Source organism: Columba livia, chromosome Z (genome assembly GCF_036013475.1).
Source record: "Columba livia isolate bColLiv1 breed racing homer chromosome Z, bColLiv1.pat.W.v2, whole genome shotgun sequence".
Taxonomy (NCBI): domain Eukaryota; kingdom Metazoa; phylum Chordata; class Aves; order Columbiformes; family Columbidae; genus Columba; species Columba livia.
This window is the reverse complement of record NC_088642.1, coordinates 21455634-21477305: the sequence shown is the minus strand read 5'-3', so window position 1 is coordinate 21477305 and position 21672 is coordinate 21455634. Positions and strand designations below refer to the sequence as shown.

The window sequence follows — 21672 nt, the reverse complement described above, 5'->3', positions numbered from 1 at the left end:
CAACTGAATATTAAAACTTGGCCAACTTTCAATTACCACTGACAGTTTAATACAATCCCAAAAGGTGTTATTGAAATATGCACCAAAAGTAAAAGAGAAATAGAATCAAAGTTAGAAAATCTGAATGTTATGGGCACTGCTTCAACAATAATGGATTTGAAGAGACTTGTATACTTTGATCTTTCCCAAAACCATACTGCAGGACTAGGTTATATGATTTTAAAGATGATAGTATGTATTTGTGTTGCATCATAATATCAAAACCTGATGCTTATGAGTGCTTAGCTTGCTGATATAAAAGGATATGAAATTTGTCCTCAGTTTTCTCTGTGTATATAAAGAAACATTTTCCTGCCTCTTTGGTGGCTACTTAGTTTCAATATCTGCTGATTTCAATAAAAGCTTACATCACTTTAACTGTTTTCTAGAGCTGATGTATTGAACTGTTTATTGTTTATATAACAATTAACTATATAGTACCTGTTTACTTATAGCTACTGTACTGTGCCAGGAATGTGTGCTAGGGGTGTGTACTTCAGGTCTGGTTTTTCATTCATACCAAAACATAGTCTAATCTGCTTATGAAGTTAATACAAAGCCAAGTGGTAGAAGAAAATCATGGTTATATCTGTATTATACATAAGACAGTGTTTAAGATGTCTTTTAGCCTCATGCAGAACAACTCATAGTTTAGTTTTTTTTGTTCACATGTAGATACTTCACAGCTCTGGCAGTGCCCTTTCATAGGGGTGCACAACTGGTCTAGGTTCAGGTTGTTCCAGGTTTGACACATAAACTAAATGTGCCATGGACAAACACATCCAAGTAAAAGTTTTTTGCATTGTGGGTTTTTTCCATTGGTCTACACTAATTACTATATTTATAATTTTTTGACGGAATCAGAACAATATTTGAAGGGTGTGATTTTTGAAGATGTTACAAGTGATGAAAAGGAGATCTTGAACTTGGAATATCCTGCACCCAGTTATACTACATTGGAAGTACACTCTCCTGCTTCTGCGGCCTCTGCTTCTAAGTTTCCCAGTGGCAAAACATCATCTTCTGGTATAATCTTTAATGTTTCCTTTTACCTTTTTCTCCTTACTTAAAAATAAGTAGACTTTTTCATCCTGGTGTAGTACTTTCTTATTGCTGTTATACAGAATGTTCTGTCATGCTCAGTCTTTCTAGTTTGCATTATTTAGAATGGCTTAATGGCTGTGCTTTGATAATTAGTTTATATGTTACCAGGTGAAACAGTGATTAAGCTTTGAAAGCAGCTCAGCAGTGAATTATACTTGCACTCAAATTCAGCATTAGTGAAATAAAGTTAATAACTTCAGGACTATTTGTGATACACATAATTGTGCTGATTTGTAATTATTTAAGTGTATGTGAATATTAATATGAACAGTGCCACAGAACACTCATAGCTTCCTTCCAAAGCTGTCTTTATCATTTCTGTCAGCTTCTTATGTTCTAGAGAGGGGTGAGATCTTAATTCAATTCAGCCCACATCAGCAAAATAAACTGTTCTTTATCACTATACAGTAACTACTGGCTGTATCCTAAAATTTTATTTTAGAAGGTTTCATTTAATTTTGCAATTTGACAGTAAATTGATTTTTATGATTATGAAGACTACAGTAGCATTAAAAAGAGGAGGAGAAATCACTATGCAAGCAACCTACTGCCTGTGTTTAAGAAAGTATTGTGTCTTATTTTGTGTGCATGTTGCCTGCATTGCTTGCATTCAAGCTTCTGAAAAGGATACATACTTTGTAAGGGTGAACATGGATTTAATGGTTACACTTGCACCAGTCTGTCTTAAAAGGTGTTAAAATATGATTCCTGTGTCTGCATACAGCAGAAGTGAATCACAAATGGCATGCACACCCAGATAAATTTTGTGAATAGTAATATACTTAGAGTTTTCTTTTAGGTATGAACTTGCTACTTGCAAGCTAAGGAAACTGTAGGTGATACTAAGTTGCACCTATGATTTTTTCATGAGTACAGTTTAGCTTAGGAAGGATAATAGTGCTTTTCCTTCCAAGACATCTGTACTGTTCTTCAGCTATGTTCCTGAATTCCAGGAGGCTGTAGGCTCACTTCTTCGAGTAAGTGGCAATTGATAATTTTCCATAAAACACTGTGTAGTTAATTGGAACAGATCGTTTCCAATTGGAACTGATAAGCTTTGCTCATGGCAGAAAACATGACAACGGTGATCTCTTCTTCCTAGTAAAACTACCCATGTCAGTCAGGGAGCTGTTAATTAATGTTCTCTAAAGACTCTGTATTAACCTGGCAGTTGATGACATGCTTTCTCACATGTATTTAAGCCCATGTACAATATTCATTTATTTTTAATGTCAACATATTCAGGTTGATATACTTCTGTATTTTATCCCACAGATTGTTTAATGTATGTCTTACTAGTTTATGTACAAGGCATTTATTAACAAAGGCTGTTTCTGTTTCAGGCTTTCACATTGGCAGACAACTGTGTGATACGTATGTATTTTGACATTGATTTTGTTTAGAATTTGTTTACTTCAAACTCCCACAAATAAGAAGACTGTTAACATTGAGCTGTCACTTACATAAAAATCTCGGCATTCTTTTTCAAACTGAATGAAAACTTTTATTAGTTAATTTCAGGTGTTAACTCTGACTTTGGTAGTACCTGTTAGATTCACTTTATGCAAAAATCACAGAAGCATTCCAAGTTGCTTTCTAGTTACAGGTAATATAGCTGTTACTGCAGATGCTGCTATTGTCTATGTGCATTTGATATTTATCTTCTTTGCAAAACACTGGTTTTGAACAGGTCCATGTAACTGCTGCTAGTAGCTGTCTACTGAGGCCAGCTATCACCAGAAAGCTTTTGAAGTGTTACTGTATGAACAGTGTAAAGCAACAGACTGGAGATTTCAAAACTGGAATGCTCTTAGGCATTAAATAAAACTATCTGACATACATATGTCTTCCTGTTAACTACTGTTAGTCCTCTGGATCCAGTTGCGCAGAAGAAAATAGTGGCTGGCTTCCCTTCCTTCCTGCTCATGCTGCTCAGTTACCCACCTTTATTGTTTTGCTTGAAACATAGCAGTAAACTGAATGGTGTAGTGTATTTTTAAAGTATTTTGGGTGAAAAGGCTTGTTGTGACTGAAATAGATTAAGGAGTAATTACATAACCTTGGAGGATGGGCATGAGGCAATAAAGTTTAGCAGATGGCAATTTTTACCCAAAGGAGTAACTTGAGGCAACTGTAGCTTGTAATCATAAACTACATGAAATGAAAAAAGAGAAAAGGAAAAGGCAGAATTTAGGTAAAGTTATTCTCTCACTCTTATTCTTGCTCAGAAAGTAATAGAGAGTTGGGATTCTAGAAATTAGTAGAATCTCACAGCCTTATCTCAGCACAGGCAGCAGTACAGACCCTGTGGGTGCTCCTGGCCCTTTGGGCTGCCAGGCTAAGCCTCCTCTGGGCCAGACATGTTCACACACCCCCGAGGAGCTCGGGCAGTTCAGTTCTGGAGGGGAGCATATTTCTGGGTGGTTTATTCAAAGCCCTCTTTGCTGCAGTACCCCCAATGTTAGTCAGGAATCTGTCCCACTCATAGTGAGGAGCTACAAAGTTGGCTGAAGTGTACATGATGACAGCAAAGCTGAGGTGGTTATCTGCTAACTTTTTAAAGATATCTACATAAATTATTCAGGTGTTGCTTGTATGCACTAACATAGATGTAGGGGAAAGAAAATTCAGTCCAAAGGCTTCTGGTAAAACAACCTGAATATTCTTGTTTTAAGCATAAAAGGAAGGATTTTAGTTGCTTGTTCTTACAGGCATACTCTACTTTAAATTAGTAACATTTTTTTTTTTTTTCTCTGCCTAACTTAAAGCTCTTTAGAAGATCCCCTGGAAATTACTGGTCTGAGTGGTGTTACTGACATCATTGATGATCTTATAGTAAAAGGTGACGTCTCTCCAACAGAGCTGGGCTTCTCAAAAACACAAGCTAAGAAAATCTCTAGGTAATACCATGGCTGGTTTTTATTATATGTTAGTTAAGTAATTCTAACCCTGGTTACTCTTCTCATAGCTTCTGCCCTGTATACAATGGAAGCAAGCGTGTGATTTGAGCTTATGTTAATGAGACTAGTATTAGAATGTTTAACAGCCACTATTTTACTGGTCATTATTGTCAAATGTGCTAACTGGGTTTTATTGCTTTGGTTTTAAAATTGCTTCCTTCCTACTTGCTTGTTCCTTGTTCTACATGATATAGGCTGGAGCACAACTCTACATATACAGCAGATTCAGATCGATCAAGGGGACTAGAACCTTCTAAAACAGTTCTGAAAGACAGAATAGAAATTTCCTGTCAGCAGCAAAGCAGTTTCAGAAGCTTCCAGCCCCATACTCCAGCTTGTCATGCTCTCCTCCCTGCTGGAGATTTCTGCACCTTCCTGACTGTTAGTTATAAAATCATCTGTGTTCTTTCCTGAGACAGGTTGAATTTACAGCTCCTTCTTACTTATGGTTGTGGTATCAGTTGTTTACAAGACAAAACTACAGCTGTTCCAGATGTCGAACAATCTGTTGTGATGGTGCGACAGTTCACACCAGTTCAAGATATTTCAGGATGTTCTAGTGATTGATCTAAATAGAGTGTAGTGCTCTGGATTACTTATTCTAACATTTATTCAAATTGTAAAAGGAGCTCAAGAGCTTCAAATCTAAACCTGTGCACAGGTTATAAGACATCCCTGTGATCCTTTGAGAATTCCAAAAACTTTAATAATAACTACCTAAACATACAAATGCTGCTAGCTGGGCTGTTTTGTGCAATTATGTGAATATTTTCAAAGTTACGGGACATTTCAGAAATGTGCTGAAGTAGTATTTAATCAAAATGACCAAAGACCTAAAGACAACTCATTTTCACATACTTATTTTCGCACAACTCTGAATTCTTCCAATAATGAAACTTCCCATTGCCAAAAATTAAATCACTTTCAAATGAGTAAAAGTTGTTCTAATCTACTGAGGGCTTTAATGCCTCAGTCCATAAGCTTTCAGTTGATTGCTACACTCATAGATTCTCTTGATTCTGGAATTATTAGTGCCTGCCAGTCTTAAAAATGAGAGAAGTTTCAAAATGGGCTGAAAAAAATGAGACATTAAAAATTGAAACACATTTGAAAAATCTTGTATTTAATTTTTAGGTCAGTGCTTTTAGTTTTAAAGTGAAGAAAATACTTATTACCTAACTGCTTGCTTTAAAGACTATTTCAAGGTGAACTAGTAAATATTTCGTAAGAACTCTGGGGATGAAATTAGTAGATCTTACTGGCTGTGTTTTTTAGTATTCTGAGTTAGTGGTTTTGAAATTACTTTGTACAGATAACCTTGTGAAGAAGCTTATAGGTTGAGGGGAGGGAACAACAAGGATGATAGAATCTCCTTGGTCTTTTGTTCTTTGCAGAATCTTATACCATACACACTGAAAAATGGAAGACCAAAGTAAAATGACTTGCAGTTTTTTCTGTGTCAGTTATTCTATAAAGACAATAGCAGTTGGTCCACATTTAAAGTTTTGTTCCTATTACCAGAACATAGTTGAGGAATAGAAGAAAAATTTTAGGGAACATCTTGGAAATTACTTGTGTGCCAGAATTTTTTGAAGTAAAATTTTGCAGAAGAAAATTTCCCTGTTTTTCATTACTTAGGCTTTTAGCTGAGCCAGAATTTTAAAGCGATTGCAGTATTTTTATCATGATATGTGTAGCTGCCATTGTTTGTGATTTAAAGGTTGTGCTAGATTATTTCCCTTTTATATCTGCTTTCAGGGTTCGTGATTCTGCTGCTGGATATTCTCAAAAAACAGAAAAGGAGAAGAAAGAGATACAAGCATGGATGAAAAGAAAGCAAAAGGAAAGAATGAGAGAATATATGAAGAAACTGGATGAACAAAGACAGAGAGAACATTTTCCTTTCAATCTAAAAAACAAAGTGGTAAGAATAATGGGTATCTTGAAGAGTAACCGTTATGTTTTATACAAGTGTTGATTGTTCAGGTCAGATAATACAAAGGCTGTCGGTGATTTTTTTTTCCTATTTTAATGTAGCTTTTTTATATGTATAATTTTATTTTATTGGACCTGGCCATAGTTGTGTCAGAAGTGATCAGTAAGCAAATTTACTGGTGTTCTTCACAGGCTGCACTACTGACAATTGGCTGCAGGTAGCAGTAAGACCTGTCTCCCAGCTCTAGATTCAGGAAATACAATCCCCTGACTCTAATGGATGTAGCTGTAACATTCACTGATAAAAGCTGTATTTTGTCAGGGAGTGATAAACACAGGAGTTGTAAAGATGTGTTTACATCTTGTTTCATCTTCCACCACACTTCCCCAAAACCACCAGAGAATTTAAAAAGCAGAGTTCAGTTGCCAACAATCTTTAAGAACACAATAGGGTACTGAGGGCAGCCATCCTTGTCATTCACACACACAGAAGTGTATGCCATTACAGAGCGTCAGCAGAGAAATATGGGATATATCTCAAGTATCTCATGGGTTTTTTTGTTTAAGTCTGGTTTCAATACAGTCTCAGAAAACAATTCCTTCTCTCCCACATTTCTTTGAATTTTAAGTGTAATTAGTAAAAACACATTCATGGCCTGATACATCTCTTTCGATCAGCACTGTGCTGGAAATAACTGAGGGGGGAAATAGTACAAAAGTAGTTCAGAAATAATTTCTCTATCAGTATTAAGTCTTAAAATATACTTTTGTCACCTGGATACCTTCAGGACCTGAAAAGACATTGCTGAGTCAGGGGAGGCTCCAGGATTACAAGAGATGAGACCTAACAACAGGAAATATAGCCCTGTGCTATTTATTCATCAGCTGAATGCAGGGTATGCTGTAAATTCTTTCTACACTGAAACTCTGCTGATTTTACCTCCCAAGCAGCAAACATGTAATACACAAAGCTTTCCTGTTACTAAGTAATACAGTTGTGTTCTCTTTTAGAAAAAGTAACAGATCTCATCCATTAAATACAGTATTTCCCCTGGTTTTAAATAGTCTTTCAGAACTGAACACAGCTGCTCTTTTGCACCTGTGTAGACAGAAGTGATTCAGGAAAAATGGGTCCTGGTTTTCTCCTTCTTCTCTTTTGCCAGTCTGTAACTGTATGTTTTATGCTTTTGTTATCAGCTTTTCTCCTGAAATCAATAGATTGAGGGATTCTCAGCTTATGGTTGTGGTTTGTTGTTGTTGTTGTTTTGTTTGGTTTTGTGTGTGGGGTTTTGTTTTGTTTTTGCTCTCTTTTATGGAAGAAAGCATTAAAAAAAAATCAGATTTTACTCTGGCAAACACAGGTTGAAGTGCAACCTTGCCCTCTTGTTTAAAATTAGTTGTTGTTAGAAACGTCACTGATCTTTGGGAACCTGAATGTGGAGCCATTTGAAACTTTGAGCTTGACAGTGAAGACATCATCTTAGGAATGTTAATATTTTAAGCATGTGAGCTATGGAAAGCATGACTGCAAGCTTTCAGTATATTTTTAGAGACTGTACATTTATAATATAGAGACAATCTTCTCTGTATTTTCTGGTAGGGCCATGTGCTTTCCTGTTGTTTTTCATTCTGGACAATGTCTTAAACAGTAACTTTCAAGTCCAATAGCTCTGCACTTGGAGAGTGAGTCACTGGAATGAGACTACGATACAGAATATGTTACTGATTATTATGCTTTCTTGCACAGCATTGTAGTCTTACTTCAAAGGATATTAAGTTATTCCAGAAGAAGAAAGAAGAAAAAGACAAGTAAGTTACTATAAATGTTACTTGTTGTGTTCTTATTTAATATTAATCTTCCAGTCTAAAGCAAGAGGTAGTTTTAACTCTCTTGTCTATGAAATTTCAGATATGAATATCATTTCAACCAAAAGCATAAATAATTCATGTTTGCTTTACCATTTAGGAAAATTGTGAACATACTTCATCCTTTGACTGTATTTTTCACTTTCCAAGTATCCTTGTATCTTTTTTTTCCCCCAAACATTGACTCATTTTTTTCTGTCAAACCCATTGTTAATAAATGTTTTAGCTTTTAGCTAATGATCTTAAAAGGGTTAGCATACCTTATTTTAAATTGCAAAAATATATCATTCTATTCTGGTTACGCTGCAGCCTTACAAGACTCACAAGCCAGCTGCAATTAAATGAGAGAGAGCGTGAGTTAATATGTAATATTATTTATCCACAGAGCCCTGTTATCTGAACATCACAGTATGAGAATATCGCAGGCACTTTCTCTGATGAATGAAATGTTATCTGAAACAGTGGTGTTACCTGCAAATGAACACAGACCATTGTCCACAACAAGATCACCTCAAGAGTACAGAAAAAGACATGTGGCATCTACCAGAAGGTAACAACTGTAAGCATTAACCCTCCTCTGATGTGTTGGTGTCTTTACCACACTTGGAAGTTGTCTGCAATTAGTAGCTAGTTGGTATAGGATTAGCTTGAGAGAAGCTTTATATTCTGGCAGAATCAAATATAAGCTCTGTCTGGATCAGAGTAGTCTTCATTTACTGTGCCAGGTTTCTTACAATCACTAATGCAAATCTTGGAAGGAGCCTTAAAAATGTCTTTTGGAATACAGAATAAGCCAACTGTAGAGTCAGAGCTGTATTCCATGTCCTAATCCATTCTACTCAAGAGCAATTCCGCTAGACTATAGCCAGCAACATAGTTAATGATCTGAAGAACATCTAGTAACAAGCAAGAAGCAATTAAAGATACTACTCTGCATTCATATGGACTACATAGAGTTCAGCAAACTCTACATTTACTTTCTTCCTTTCTAGTCTTTTTTCATTACCTAGAACTTTACTTCTTACCTCTTTGGTGCTTATTGCCTTTTGAGGAGATGATGGTATTTGAGTATTATAAATCAGTAAATTTATTCTACTCAATGGCATTAATGTCCAGTGTGTATATATGTAATCCAAGTGTCTATTGCATGATACTTCTCCTATATACAGTTTTATGTTTTCCAGAGTAATAGGAGAGACTGTGTACTTCAGATAATCCTGTAAACTTCCAGACTTAAATATTTCTGCATTTCTTTTTAATAGGTAAAGTTCCAGGATAGAGCATTAAACTGTGCTGTACAGATTCTCTTGATGGTGTTCAGGGGCAGTTTAAGTACATCAGCCTTGCTATAAACAAAAGTCCTTAGGAATTCCATGCAGGAAACCACCTTAGGAGTGGCAGTAACTTCTAAATTTTGCTGGACCTAGTTCTGATTCTGGAGAGGCTTATTGGCCCCACAAACAGTCCATGATGGGCTGAAGGTGATTTCTGTGGCTTTTTTACCTCATCTAAATGAGGCCTGTTAGATCTAAATTTTCTGGGGGAATGGTGTGTATGTGGGTAGACAGTGGTAAACATTTGGACTTTGTTGTTGTTGTGCTGTTTGTTTGTTTTTTCTTGTTGTAGAGGGCATCCAAACAGCCCTGTTCTGTCAGACAGGAGCAGAATTGCTGCCAAACCCAGCTTTGGTCAAAAAGTACACCGCTTCGCCCCAGCTCTTGGCTTAACACAGTCCAGGGGTAAGAACAGAACTTTCTTAATGAAGGCACATACTGAAGATGATCTTCAGATTACTACTACATTTTGTGTGGGAGGAGCTTTAATACCTGTGTAGAAAGTCAGATGTATAATCCTGGATGTTTTCTGTCCTGAGGCTTTTGCAACTGTGCTGTCGTTGGCCTGTTAAGTGATAAGAATTACGTTTCCTTATCATCTCTTTCTAAACCCAAAGTAGCTTAATTTGCCATAGCAAGGGTACTGTTTAATGCAGGAAGCAAGCTCATAAATGAAAATAGGAATCTTCTGAGTAGTTTTAATCTACTGCATCTAACAGAAGGACTGCTTTCATTGTCTTTCCAGGAAATGCCTCCATGTTCCCTCAGAGAGGTACTTCCAGAGTAAGAGTGAGAAATGCAGCAAACGATCCTGTTAATTCTAGACACTGTAAGTTCAAACAGCAATGGCACAATGCTGTTCAGCTACATTATGCGGGGGAAAAATAAGACACAGAGAATATGTTTCAGAGTACATCCTGGGTAGAATTTATGCAATACAGGCCTCAAATACAGCATTATTATTATTTTATTCTCCTAAAAGTCACTATTTTTTCCTCCCACATAAGACTCCTTTTCATTAGAAACCTGTGAAATATTTTAATCAATTAATCAGTCAGTCACCTCAGTTTATCTCCTGAATGGGCTTAGCCTGATGGCAGTTCCAAGATTACTGAAGTAAATGTGCTAAATTTCAGTGATTTCCTGAAACAGGCTTTACAAAGTCATGAAGGACAGAGGACTTGAGTATTTTTTTCAGCTGAAACCCACAGACTGGGAGTTAATTAGAAGTACAGTACACAGGTCTTGTGCCTCTCCCTTAACTTCCTATGCTGCCTACTTTCTGAGCTCTTTTAAAGTAGGAATTGTGTTTGTTATCCCTCTGTATAGTATCTAGTTTATTTGAGTTGGCAATGTAGGAAAGGGAGAGAGGCAATAGTAAGCACATAGGCTTTTTTTCCTGAATCACTCGTTCACCTCTACACATGTTAAAAGTCATTCTCCTCCTCCTTTCCATGCATTCTCTTTTTAAACTCTAAGTACAGGTTGATCTTTCTGTGATTTCACATCACCTTCCTGTGTTTCTCCAGCATATGCCATCACTTCTAATGGTTTCACTAAAGTTCCATGTCTCCTAAGAAGCACAAATCCAGGATTTATATAGTTTTATTCCTCTATGAAATAAAGTAGTAATGTCCCTTTTTGAAGACTGCACCACAGGACTTGGTGCATAGTCGTGTTTGTGTCCTTGGGAAGACAGTTCAGAGCATGAGGCTGAAAGGAACCAGCAGCATTTTTCCACCATAAGCCCACATCAGTTCAGGATGCCAGGGCATGCTCTTTTCACATGTGTTGACACACAGCTTCAACTCTTAGAACTTGGAGCTTCTGTTCTTGGAGAAATTTCAAGACATTCAGAAGAAAACAACAATAAATGTTACAGCACTATTGTTGGCTTGTTTTCTCCTCAGCTGCTGAGTACAGAGTCAGCAGAACATCAAAACAAAAGCCTCCACCTGTTACCACCGCAGTTCAGACAGAAGGTGTTGATCAAGAGACTGATCGAGACATAGTGAGTCCTTGGACTGTGCCTGATGATATCCAAAGAATACTGCAAGATACTCATGAGTCCTTCTTTCAGGTACAATGTCCACTTATTCTAGCAATTATTCAATATGTGCCATTTAACACTCTGTTTACTTCTGCTTTATTTAAAATGTTGTTTTCTATTCAGAACTTGTGGGTGGCATAGATGCAGAGGGACATAAACAACAGTGTTTGAACAGAGTTATGTTTTGTCTTTACAAGCAGAATGGTTCTTGTGAGCCTTGAAAAGGAATCTTCTTTATAAAAACTGTATAGGCACATTGTCTGCCCAAGCACCAGGTGCTAGTGGGAGTGAGTAAACAGGAAAATAAATTGCATTTGTTGCCGAATAGTCAGATACATGACTTGATTAGTGTGTGTTTGAAAAGAGTGGGATCATTTCTACTGACTGCACAGAGGTCTTGTCCATGAACAACACACAACAATTCAGCTCTTTTCCTCCCACAGGACACTGCACCACATGCTGTGAGTTTCTCTCCTCCTGGCATTGACAGCGATGGTGTTTCTGAAAGCACGGGAAGTATCCTCAGCAAACTGGACTGGAATGCAGTTGATGCTATGGTAGCAGAGGTGGAAGACAAGTGAATAAAATTTCTCAGCTGCTGTGTACTTGTGAACAGCTGCTGGTATCTTGGTTTCATTTTTCAAAATAATCATTATTGTACTTAAAGTGGATTGAGGCTTGCATTGGTTTTCTTCTTAAGCAGAACAGGAACTCTGACTGCTTTCAGTCTTGCCTAGGTGACATTCAATTCCTTAACTCGTAGTTTGCTTCCCATATGCCTTCAAGTTAGATGAACTGAATAGAGTTGTTAAATGCAGCCAACACTTAAACAAGTACTTACGGGCTGGCTACTTTTCCTCTTTGAAATACACAAAAAGTTTTAAGAGCACTGCATAACTGTTTTACCATTGTATTTAATATTTAACATCATTATGGATGGAGTTATTTTTGTAACCTAACAGTTGCGATAAACTGATTTATTAAAAGTGAATTTATTAATTTCTGCTGTGAAGTGATTTACACACAGAGCACTGTTATTGCTGTGTACCACTATGACTGTGTGCTACCTTAGTATTTTAAACCCAGCTTACTTGTACTATAGGTTAGAGAAATCTGCAAGAGTTTGGCAGAGGTACGAATAGTCAGCAGCAATAAATGGGAAACAGACTTTTATTAGGAAAGTCAGATACCAGTGTCAGACATGAAGGACAAGTACTTACAAGGTAAAGAAAAGTATCACTGTTCGCCCACCTATGTAATGCTGTTGTGTCAGAGCTCTTCTAGCAGCCCCCAGATGTTTGGAGACAAATATCCTGTATGTTCAGTGGCCATCAACTAGTTGTTGTAGCATGAACAGATGCGGCTGTGGTGACTTTTTCCCAACAGCTACTGCTACTGTTTCCTAACAGCAGTAGCTGTTGGGAAAAAGTCACCACAGCCGCATCTGTTTTTATTTTTGTAGTGAAGAAATTTTAATTTTTCACAGAGGTAAAAAGTGTGTTAATTTCCAGTGGTTAATTACTGGCACACAGTAACTGTCACAGTTTAAAAAAAAAGCCTGCTTATTTCTGAGTGAAGCTGCTTCTTGTCAGACATCAAGAAATAGGGTTCAAAGAAAGTTTGTGACAGGATTATACACGTCAGGACAGCTTGGACAGTTTCTGTAGGCTCAGAAATCAGAACTGGCTGTGCATTTTTAGCAGTCCCCAGAATCTGTATTGGCTTGTCCCTCAGGAGTGGCCAAAGGTCAAAACTCAGTACTGGAGTGATCATCACCAAATGAAAAGGGCAAGTACCCTCAGAGAGTCAGGCATCACTCAGTGTCTCAAACTGTCTTTCTCGAGTAAGGCAGCAAAGAAATCATTAAGTACTTTCTGTCCCTGATGGAAAAAATCTGAAAAATCCTGTTCAAGCCAAATATGAAAGTCTCTTACAATCACAGCCAGCTGTGAGATAGAAGAGAAAGCAGCCAGGGACAAGATGGTGACTCATAAGCCTTGTCCTAAAAGACTTGTGAAAACTCTGTCATATTCAGCCTTTGTGCCAGATGATAGCTACGGCACCACAGTCGTTAAATGTTAATGTGTATGCTGTGAAGCACAAGCGTGTTAAAAGTAATAATCAAAGAACACTCTCCAGGAACGCCTGGAGATAAACACTAGTTTGCTAGCTGTTGAGCTATGCAGGTAATCAAGGCAGTGTACCTGGCCCCTAAAGGGGCTTTAGTTCTTTGTAAAAAAAAAAAACAAACCAAAACAACTCGATTGTAAAGAACTCAGACCTTGGCAGTAGATGTTTGAAGATGAAAATGTTCAGATAAGTTTGGGGAGAGGAAGTGCAGAAAAAAGGTTTAACAATGCTGGTTTAGAACATTTAAAGTCTTTCAGCGCTTAACACTGGGGGATCATTCCTTACTGAGTGGCTGTGGGAGTAAGGTGACTCCCTTAAGTAAGGCATCACTTTCTCCAAGTAATGTATCTGGTGCTAAAGGAAGAAAAGAATGCAAATAAGCAGGTCATTTCATTGTAACAATGGTGAAGGCAATCCTTTCTTTAACTGCCTGCTGATGCACAGCATCACAAAACACCAAAAAGGCCACAATAAGGTCTTCCTGGAGCCTTCTCTTCTCCAGGCTGAGCAACCCCAGCTCTCTCAGCCTGTCCTCACAGCAGAGCTGTTCCAGCCTCTGATCATTTCTGTGGTTCCTCAGGCCCCTCTCCAACAGGTCCATGTCTTTCCTGTGCTGAGGGCTCCAGAGCTGGACACAGGACTCCAGGTGGGGTCTCACCAGGGCGGAGCAGAGGGGCAGAATCACCTCCCTCGACCTGCTGGACACGCTGCTTTTGATGCAGCTCGAGATACCATTGGGCTTCTGGGCTGCAAGTGCACATTGCTGCTCATGTCCCATCTGCATCCACTGGTACCCCCAAGTCCTTCTCCACAGGGCTGCTCTCAATCCCTTCATCCCCCCAAGCCTGGATTGATACCAGGGTATTCATACCCTGATCCAGGTGCAGGACCTTGCACTTGGCCTTGTTGAACCTCACAAGGTTCACATGGGCCCGCTTCTTGAGCTTGTCCAAGTCCCTCTGCATGGCATCCTGTCCCTCAGAAGTGTCAACTGGACCACTCAGCTTGGTGTCATCTGCAAACTTGCTGAGGGTGCGTTCAATTGCTCTATGTCACTGATGAAGATATCAAACAGTACTGGTCCAAGTACAGACCCCTGAGGGACACCATGTGTCACCAGTGTCCATCCAGACACTGAGCCATTGACTCTCTGGGTGTGACCAACCAGCCAGCTCCTCATTCACCAAACAGTCGACCCATCACATCCACATCTCTGCAATTTAGAAAAAAGGATGTTGTGACTGACCATGTCAAAGGCTTTACAGAAGATTGATACATCATAGAGGACAGACTGATGACATCTGTAGCTCTTTCCTTCCTTAGTCTACTGATGTATTTTATTCACGAGGTACAGTGTAGAGCAGCTCAAGCTGGTGCCTCTTGAGGCGGAAGTCCTGAGACAGCCGCACCCTTGTTGCTGTCAGGCAGAGGTAGGGAACCTAAAAGACAACAAGGGTTGGAAGTGTATTCCAGTTCGGCATCACAGGCAGCCCCCCTCCCTGCCTGCTTTGTCTCCCCAGGTGCCCCTCCGTAATAGGTTTGAGGCCCTGGATCTTGAAGAAGAGGTAGGTGAGGAGGTGATACCAAGCCTGCCTATAAGATCACATAGGAAGAGGCGGTTGACTTCACAACTCAAGACTGCCTCTGATAAGAAAGAAAGAAGGGTGATTGTGATAGGAAATTCCCTCCTGAGAGGAACAGAGGGCCCGATATGCAGGGTTGACCCTCGTCTTAGGGAAGTTTGCAGTCTACCTGGTGCCCGGATCAAGGATATTGCTAGAGAGCTCCCCAAACTGGTGCACCCGACAAACTACTATCCGCTGCTGGTCTTCCAGACAGATGGGGAGGAAGCTGCTTCCCGTAGTCTGAGGGGAGTGAAGAACGATTTCAAGGTCTTGGGAAGGATGGTGAAAGACTCAGGGGCTCAAGTGATCTTCTCTTCACTCCTTCCATCTTCAAGTGACGATGTGAGATGGAACAGGAAAATTCAGACTGTAAATGACTGGCTCCAAGGCTGGTGCTACAGGCAGGGCTTTGGATTTTTTGATAACAGCTGGATTTATAAGACTCCAGTCCGGACAGTGATACGCGGGAACGGTTTATCTCGCAGGGGCAAAAGGATGCTGGGGCAGGAATTAGCTGGGCTCATTTGGAGAGCTTTAAACTAGGCTCGAAGGGGGATGGGGTTGTAGCTGGGCTTGTCCCAGTGGGGCAGCATTTTAAAACTGATGAGGACCGGGTGGCCTCCTGTGCCCCTAGGGAGAAATTGGTGTGCTCTGCTCGCTCCCTGAAATGCCAGCACACCAATGCGCGCAGCATGGGGAATAAGCAGGAGGAGTTAGAATCCTGTGTTCTGTTGGGAGATTATGATCTGGTGACATTACAGAAACATGGTGGGACAGTTCACATGACTGGAATGTGGTCATGGATGGCTACGCCCTTTTCAGGAAAGACAGGCCAGCCAGGCGTGGTGGTGGAGTTGCTCTCTATGTGAGAGAGCAACTACAATGTACTAAATTCTGCCCAGGAGCGGATGGGGAGCGAGCTGAGAGCGTATGGGTCAGAATTAAGGGGCAGGCTGGCAGGGGTGATAGTGTTGTAGGTGTCTATTACAGGCAACCAGATCAGGCTGAGGAAGTTGATGAGGCCTTCTATGGGCAGTTGAGAGTGGCCTCACAGTCTCAGGCCCTGGTTGTTGTGGGGGACTTTAACTTCCCTGATGTTTGCTGGAAGGACCATTCAGCCAGCCAGCCACAGTCCAGGAGGTTCCTCCAGTGCGTTGATGATAACTTCCTCATGCAGATGGTGGAGGAGCCAACTAGGAGAGGTGCACTGCTGGATCTCATCCTCACTAACAAGGAGGGTCTGGTCGAAGCAGTGAAGGTTGAGGGCTGCCTGGGTTGCAGTGACCATGAGATGTTGGAGTTCAGCATCTTGTGTGGCAGGAACAGAATAGCAAGTAGAATTGCAACCCTGGACTTTAGCGGGGCTAACTTTGGCCTTTTCAAGCAATTGCTGGGGGAAATCCCATGGGCAAGACTGCTTGAAGGAAAAGGGGCCCAAGATAGCTGGATTGCATTCAGAGATTGCTTCTTCCACGCTCAGGATCAGAGCATCCCCACACGTAGGAAGTCAAGGAAGGGAGCCAGGAGGCCTGTGTGGTTGAATAGGGATCTGTTGGGTATGCTCAAGCAGAAGAGGAGAGTTTACAGGCCATGGAAGCAGGGGCTGGCCACTTGGGAGGAATATAAGGCTGCTGTTAGAGGATGTAAGAAGGCAGCTGGGATAGCCAAGGCCTCCTTAGAATTACAGCTGGCGAGAGGGGTCAAGGACAGCAAAAGGAACTTTTTCAAATACATAGCAGATAAAACTAATACCAGAGGCAATGTAGGCCCACTGATGAATGGGGTGGGTGCCCTGGTGGCAGAAGATACAGAGAAGACAGAACTACTGAATGCCTTCTTTGTCTCTGTCTACTCTGCCGGAGGCTGTCCTGGGGAGCCCTGTACCCCTGAGACCCTGGATGAAGCCAGGTCAATGGAGGAGTTTGCTTTAGTCGATGAGGACTGGGTTAGGGAGCAATTAAGTAGTCTGGACATCCATAAATCCATGGGTCCAGATGGGATGCATCCGTGGGTGCTGAGGGAGCTGGCTGAGGTCATTGCTGGACCACTCTCCAACATCATTGCCAAGTCTTGGGAAACGGGGGAGGTGCCCAAGGACTGGAGGAAAGCAAATGTCACTCCAGTCTTCAAAAAGGGCAAGGGGGAGGACCCTGGTAATTATAGACCAGTCAGCCTCACCTCCATCCCTGGGAAAGTAATGGAACAGCTTATCCTTGGTGCCATCTCAAGGCATATCAAGGATGAGAGGGTTATTAGGGGCAGTCAGCATGGCTTTACCGAGGGTAAGTCATGCTTGACCAAACTCATAGCCTTTTATGAGAATGTAACAAGGTGGATGGATGATGGCAGAGCGGTGGATGTGGTCTACCTTGACTTCAGTAAAGCCTTTGACACAGTCTCCCACAGCATCCTCACAGCTAAGTTGAGGAGGTGTGGTCTAGACAGTAGAGTAGTGAGGTGGGTTGCAAACTGGCTTAAGGAGAGAAGCCAGAGAGTGGTAGTCAATGGTGCGGAGTCTAGTTGGAGGCCAGTATCTAGTGGAGTGCCTCAGGGGTCAGTGCTGGGGCCAATATTATTCAAGATATTCATTAACGATTTGGATGAGGGAATTGAGTGTACTATCAGCAAGTTTGCTGATGACACTAAGCTGGGAGGAGTGGCTGACACACCAGAAGGCTGTGCTGCCATCCAGCGGGACCTGGACAGGCTGGAGAGTTGGGCGGGGAATAACCTGATGAAATTTAACAAGGGCAAGTGTAGAGTCCTGCATCTGGGCAGGAACAACCCCAGGTTCCAGTATAGGTTGGGAAATTACATATTAGAGAGCAGTGTAGGGGAAAGGGACCTGGGGGTCCTGGTGGACAACAGGATGACCATGAGCCAGCACTGTGCCCTTGTGGCCAGGAAGGCCAATGGCATCCTGGGGTGTATTAGAAGGGGGGTGGTTAGTAGATCGAGAGAGGTCCTCCTTCCCCTCTACTCCGCCCTGGTGAGACCACATCTGGAATATTGTGTCCAGTTCTGGGCCCCTCAGTTCAAGAAGGACAAGGAACTGCTGGAGAGGGTGCAGCGTAGGGCAACAAAGATGATTAAGGGAGTGGAGCACCTCCCTTATGAAGAAAGGCTGAGGGAGCTGGGTCTCTTTAGTTTGGAGGAGACTGAGGCGTGACCTTATTAATGTTTATGAATATATAAAGGGTGAGTGCCACGAGGATGGAGCCAGGCTCTTCTCGGTGGCAAACAATGATAGGACAAGGGGTAATGGGATCAAGCTGGAACACAAGAGGTTCCACTTAAATTTGAGAAGAAACTTCTTCTCAGTGAGGGTGACAGAGCACTGGAACAGGCTGCCCAGGGAGGTTGTGGAGTCTCCTTCTCTGGAGACATTCAAAACACGCCTGGACATGTTCCTGTGCGACCTCACTTAGGTGTTCCTGCTCCAGCAGGGGGATTGGACTAGATGATCTTTTGAGGTCCCTTCCAATCCCAAACATACTGTGATACTGTGATACTGTGAAGAGGGAGCCTCAGCAGAAAATAAATTAGGCGATTTTACCCACACAATCCAAGCCCCCACCCCCTGCACATCCATCCTGGCCAATTGTAAAATTTAAGTCTGGGGTCTCTCTGTTTCTCATTGGATCTCTTCATTTTCATCAAGTGGGCAATCAGTCAAAGACCTGACCTTCCGTTGCTATTTTCCACCTGCAGCTGGAAAAGAAATTAAAAAAGAAGTTATTGGCAAACCAAAACATCTTCTCTTTTGTCTTTTGCTAGATGCTGTTCTCTTCCTTCACTTTTCTCCAGGGACACAACTCTCCTTGTCCTCTGGCTTGAAGACTCTGAGAACTTTTTTACCGAATGAAGCACAAAGTTTCACAGATTCCCAGCTTGCAGAAGTTATGTGAAGCAAACTTACTTACGCTAAGTGCATTCTAGATAAGCAGTTTCTAAACAAGTTCTGTAAGAAGCAGTTTACTCACCAATTCAATAAGCTGAAGCAGTCTACTCCATGTCATCCGGGTGAGCTGGAAGCAGTTCCAAACACAACCACCCTTGAACAAAGACTTGTCGACACATGGAGCTGCAACATGGCACAAGGTCTATGGCCAAGCTTCTACCCATCAGGTAGAATCAGGTGGGGTGATCTCATACAACTCAGGCTTTGGGTTGTTGTTTCTTTCTATTTTACTTTCTTTGAAGTGACCTTAGTATTGGAAAAAAGTCAATAGATTCTCAAATGGATTACTTGTCTCTCTGAGAAATAACATTAGTCCCCTTCCCATAAATAAATCTGAAGATAAAACCAAAAGTTTTAATGCCCATGAAACAGCAATCGTTCTCCCACAGCCGTTTTCCATACAACAATGTATTGATTCATAGCCCATACCTGAAAAAGCTGGAGATGAAAATCTATGATGATTTTTCAGCGTCCACAAGTTGCATTTGCAATGGCAAACTGCCAGCAAATGAGTTGAGTCTCCGTCCCAGTTGAGGGAGAAAATTGCCCTGTGTTTTACCTTCTGCAGTAAAAGGCACTTTCATGACTGAGGTTTGATGAAAAAAGATAGACGAATTTATCTCTTGTGCTGTGAGGTACATATTCTGTTACAAAAGATCTTAATAGCGTAGCCATGGGGGTTTTATTTGTTTTCTTTTGTTTTTTTCATAGTAACGACTTATCATTTCTATTATACCTTATTGAATGCAAGACAATCCAGTGTTGTGCTGCTGTGAACAGAAGCTCTTTTCTGCAAAATGCAGCTCAGGCCATCTTCCCCAGACATGAATTCCCACAAGTCACTAAGGAACTTTGAGACAAAAGAAACATGTTCCAGTGATAACTGGACAGAGAAGGATGTAAATCACCATTTCTGTTATTCCCTAAGTAGAATAGAGCACATTTCTGTGAAGTCAGAGTCTGGAAACGTGTGGAAAGCTTCCTTCAGTTGTCCAGGCTACTGGCACACAAGGGTCCTTCTAAAATGCTTTGTGTACTGGTTGATTGTGTCTCCTGGTGTAAAGAAACTGGTATTTATTCTAACAGTATGGGCATTCTCAGTTTCCAGACATGCAGTGAAGACTCTTCAATGACTCTAGAAGTGCATCAGCAGCAAATATTAATAACTGCGTGCAGAAGCTTGTGTGATGGATATGGGCTATTTTTAGTTAGAAAAAAACAAGATGCATCTACCTCAGCAACACTCTGCTAACAGTGAAGTTTCAAATTGTCTTTAAATCTTTAGCTGAGGGCAGGTGGCTATACTGGTCTTCCTGATGATCGAGATAACCTCTGTCGTGAAAACAGATTTGAAGTCAACATGGACACAAGAGATGCAATTCCAAGGCATGCTTTTGCGTCCAAGAGGAGCAGCTTTAACACATATTCGCAGGCTGGATACTGTATTAGTTGGAGTATATTTTGATGTTCTGTTGATCGTTCTCCTCTGAACACATAACAGCTGGTAGGGAACAACAGGAGATGGTTTCACGGGAGGCAGGTTAAAAAAAAGTCTCTTCAAAAAATGATTCTAGTGTCTTAGGAGAAAACTATGGTTCTCTGTATTAAAAATCCTTATATGTAAAAATATCATCTGATGAAACAGTTAAATAATTCTGCCTTCTTTTTTTTTTTCTTTTCTTTTTTTTTTTTTTTGAGCAAAGCTGATGTAATTGGTTTTCCCTCCGGCATCCCATAAATGAAGGGAGGTCCAGAATTAGCGGGAACACAGTGGGATGCTGAGATAAATGGGAACATCTTTCTTTTCTGACTTATAGCAGGAAAACTAGCAAGTTAGTTTTGGGTGATCTCTGAAAGACACGGCAGAAGTTGTGGACTGTGGACTACGAGATGAAAGCAAAATAGAAACAATTACTTCTAGCAAAGCCACAAACAGCAACAGTCCCATCCTCAGGGAGAGCAAGCATCCCACCGGTCCTACCAGAAAGGTTAGCAGGGCATTGCCAGTCTGCGCAGGGAACATCAGAGAGCTCCGCGCGGCAGCTTGCGGGAGCTGAGCCTTGGGCTGAAGGGCTGACCCCAAACTCGGTTTCACTGCTCTCTGTGACTGCGGCATCACCTTTTTTCCGTGTCTGCTGGAGAGAGACGCAGAGCGGGGGAGGAAGGGAAAAAATAAGACTGGCACACAGTCCTGTTTTCATGAAAGAACTACCGATTTATCTGTTTACTTGTTAACAAAAAGGCTCCACACAGGAGCCAAACATTATGTTATGGAACAGATCAGCTGCAGAGAGATGGTTGTGTCAATTAGCTAAGAAAATAGATACAAAACGCAGAGGAGGAAAATGTGGGTAATACGATACATAACCTCATGCATACTTATTTAGAATAACCTAATAGAAATATGAGAAATTAAGAAGGAATTCTCAGAAGAGCTCAAGTGGGACAAGCTGCAGCAGTTTTCATTCTCCTAAAGCACAGTACCACTTTTTTGGAGTCCCGCCTGAAGAAAACCTGCATTTCCTTCAGTAGTGAGACGTTTCCATCTGACTGAAAGATAATGAAGTTTCACAGTTTCAAGCATAAGACTACTATTTTATTGGGTTAAATCGTACATATAGACTTCTAAACTTGAATTTGCATATCCTTTTTATAAGAATGACTGTTT

General features: G+C 40.9%; 1 protein-coding gene across 6 annotated transcripts in view; it reads left to right on the top strand.

Moving 5' to 3' along the window:
• Nucleotides 1-12287, top strand: part of CPLANE1 (ciliogenesis and planar polarity effector complex subunit 1) — a 54500-nt gene extending 42213 nt beyond the window's left edge. For 3 of the 6 annotated variants that reach the window (XM_065047577.1, XM_021295334.2, XM_065047580.1), the window contains 10 exons: nt 904-1065; nt 2487-2517; nt 3912-4043; nt 5862-6027; nt 7786-7847; nt 8290-8454; nt 9531-9643; nt 9984-10067; nt 11149-11318; nt 11732-12287. In XM_065047577.1, coding sequence (XP_064903649.1) covers nt 904-1065; nt 2487-2517; nt 3912-4043; nt 5862-6027; nt 7786-7847; nt 8290-8454; nt 9531-9643; nt 9984-10067; nt 11149-11318; nt 11732-11869 — 1223 coding nt within the window. In that variant the 3' untranslated portion in view covers nt 11870-12287. Of the gene's footprint in view, nt 1-903; nt 1066-2486; nt 2518-3911; nt 4044-5861; nt 6028-6826; nt 7095-7638; nt 7848-8289; nt 8464-9530; nt 9644-9983; nt 10068-11148; nt 11319-11731 lie in introns of those variants that run through there. The other 3 variants (XR_010469274.1, XM_065047578.1, XM_065047579.1) reach the window with 3 other exon arrangements.
• The last annotated feature ends 9385 nt before the right edge of the window (nt 12288-21672 follow it).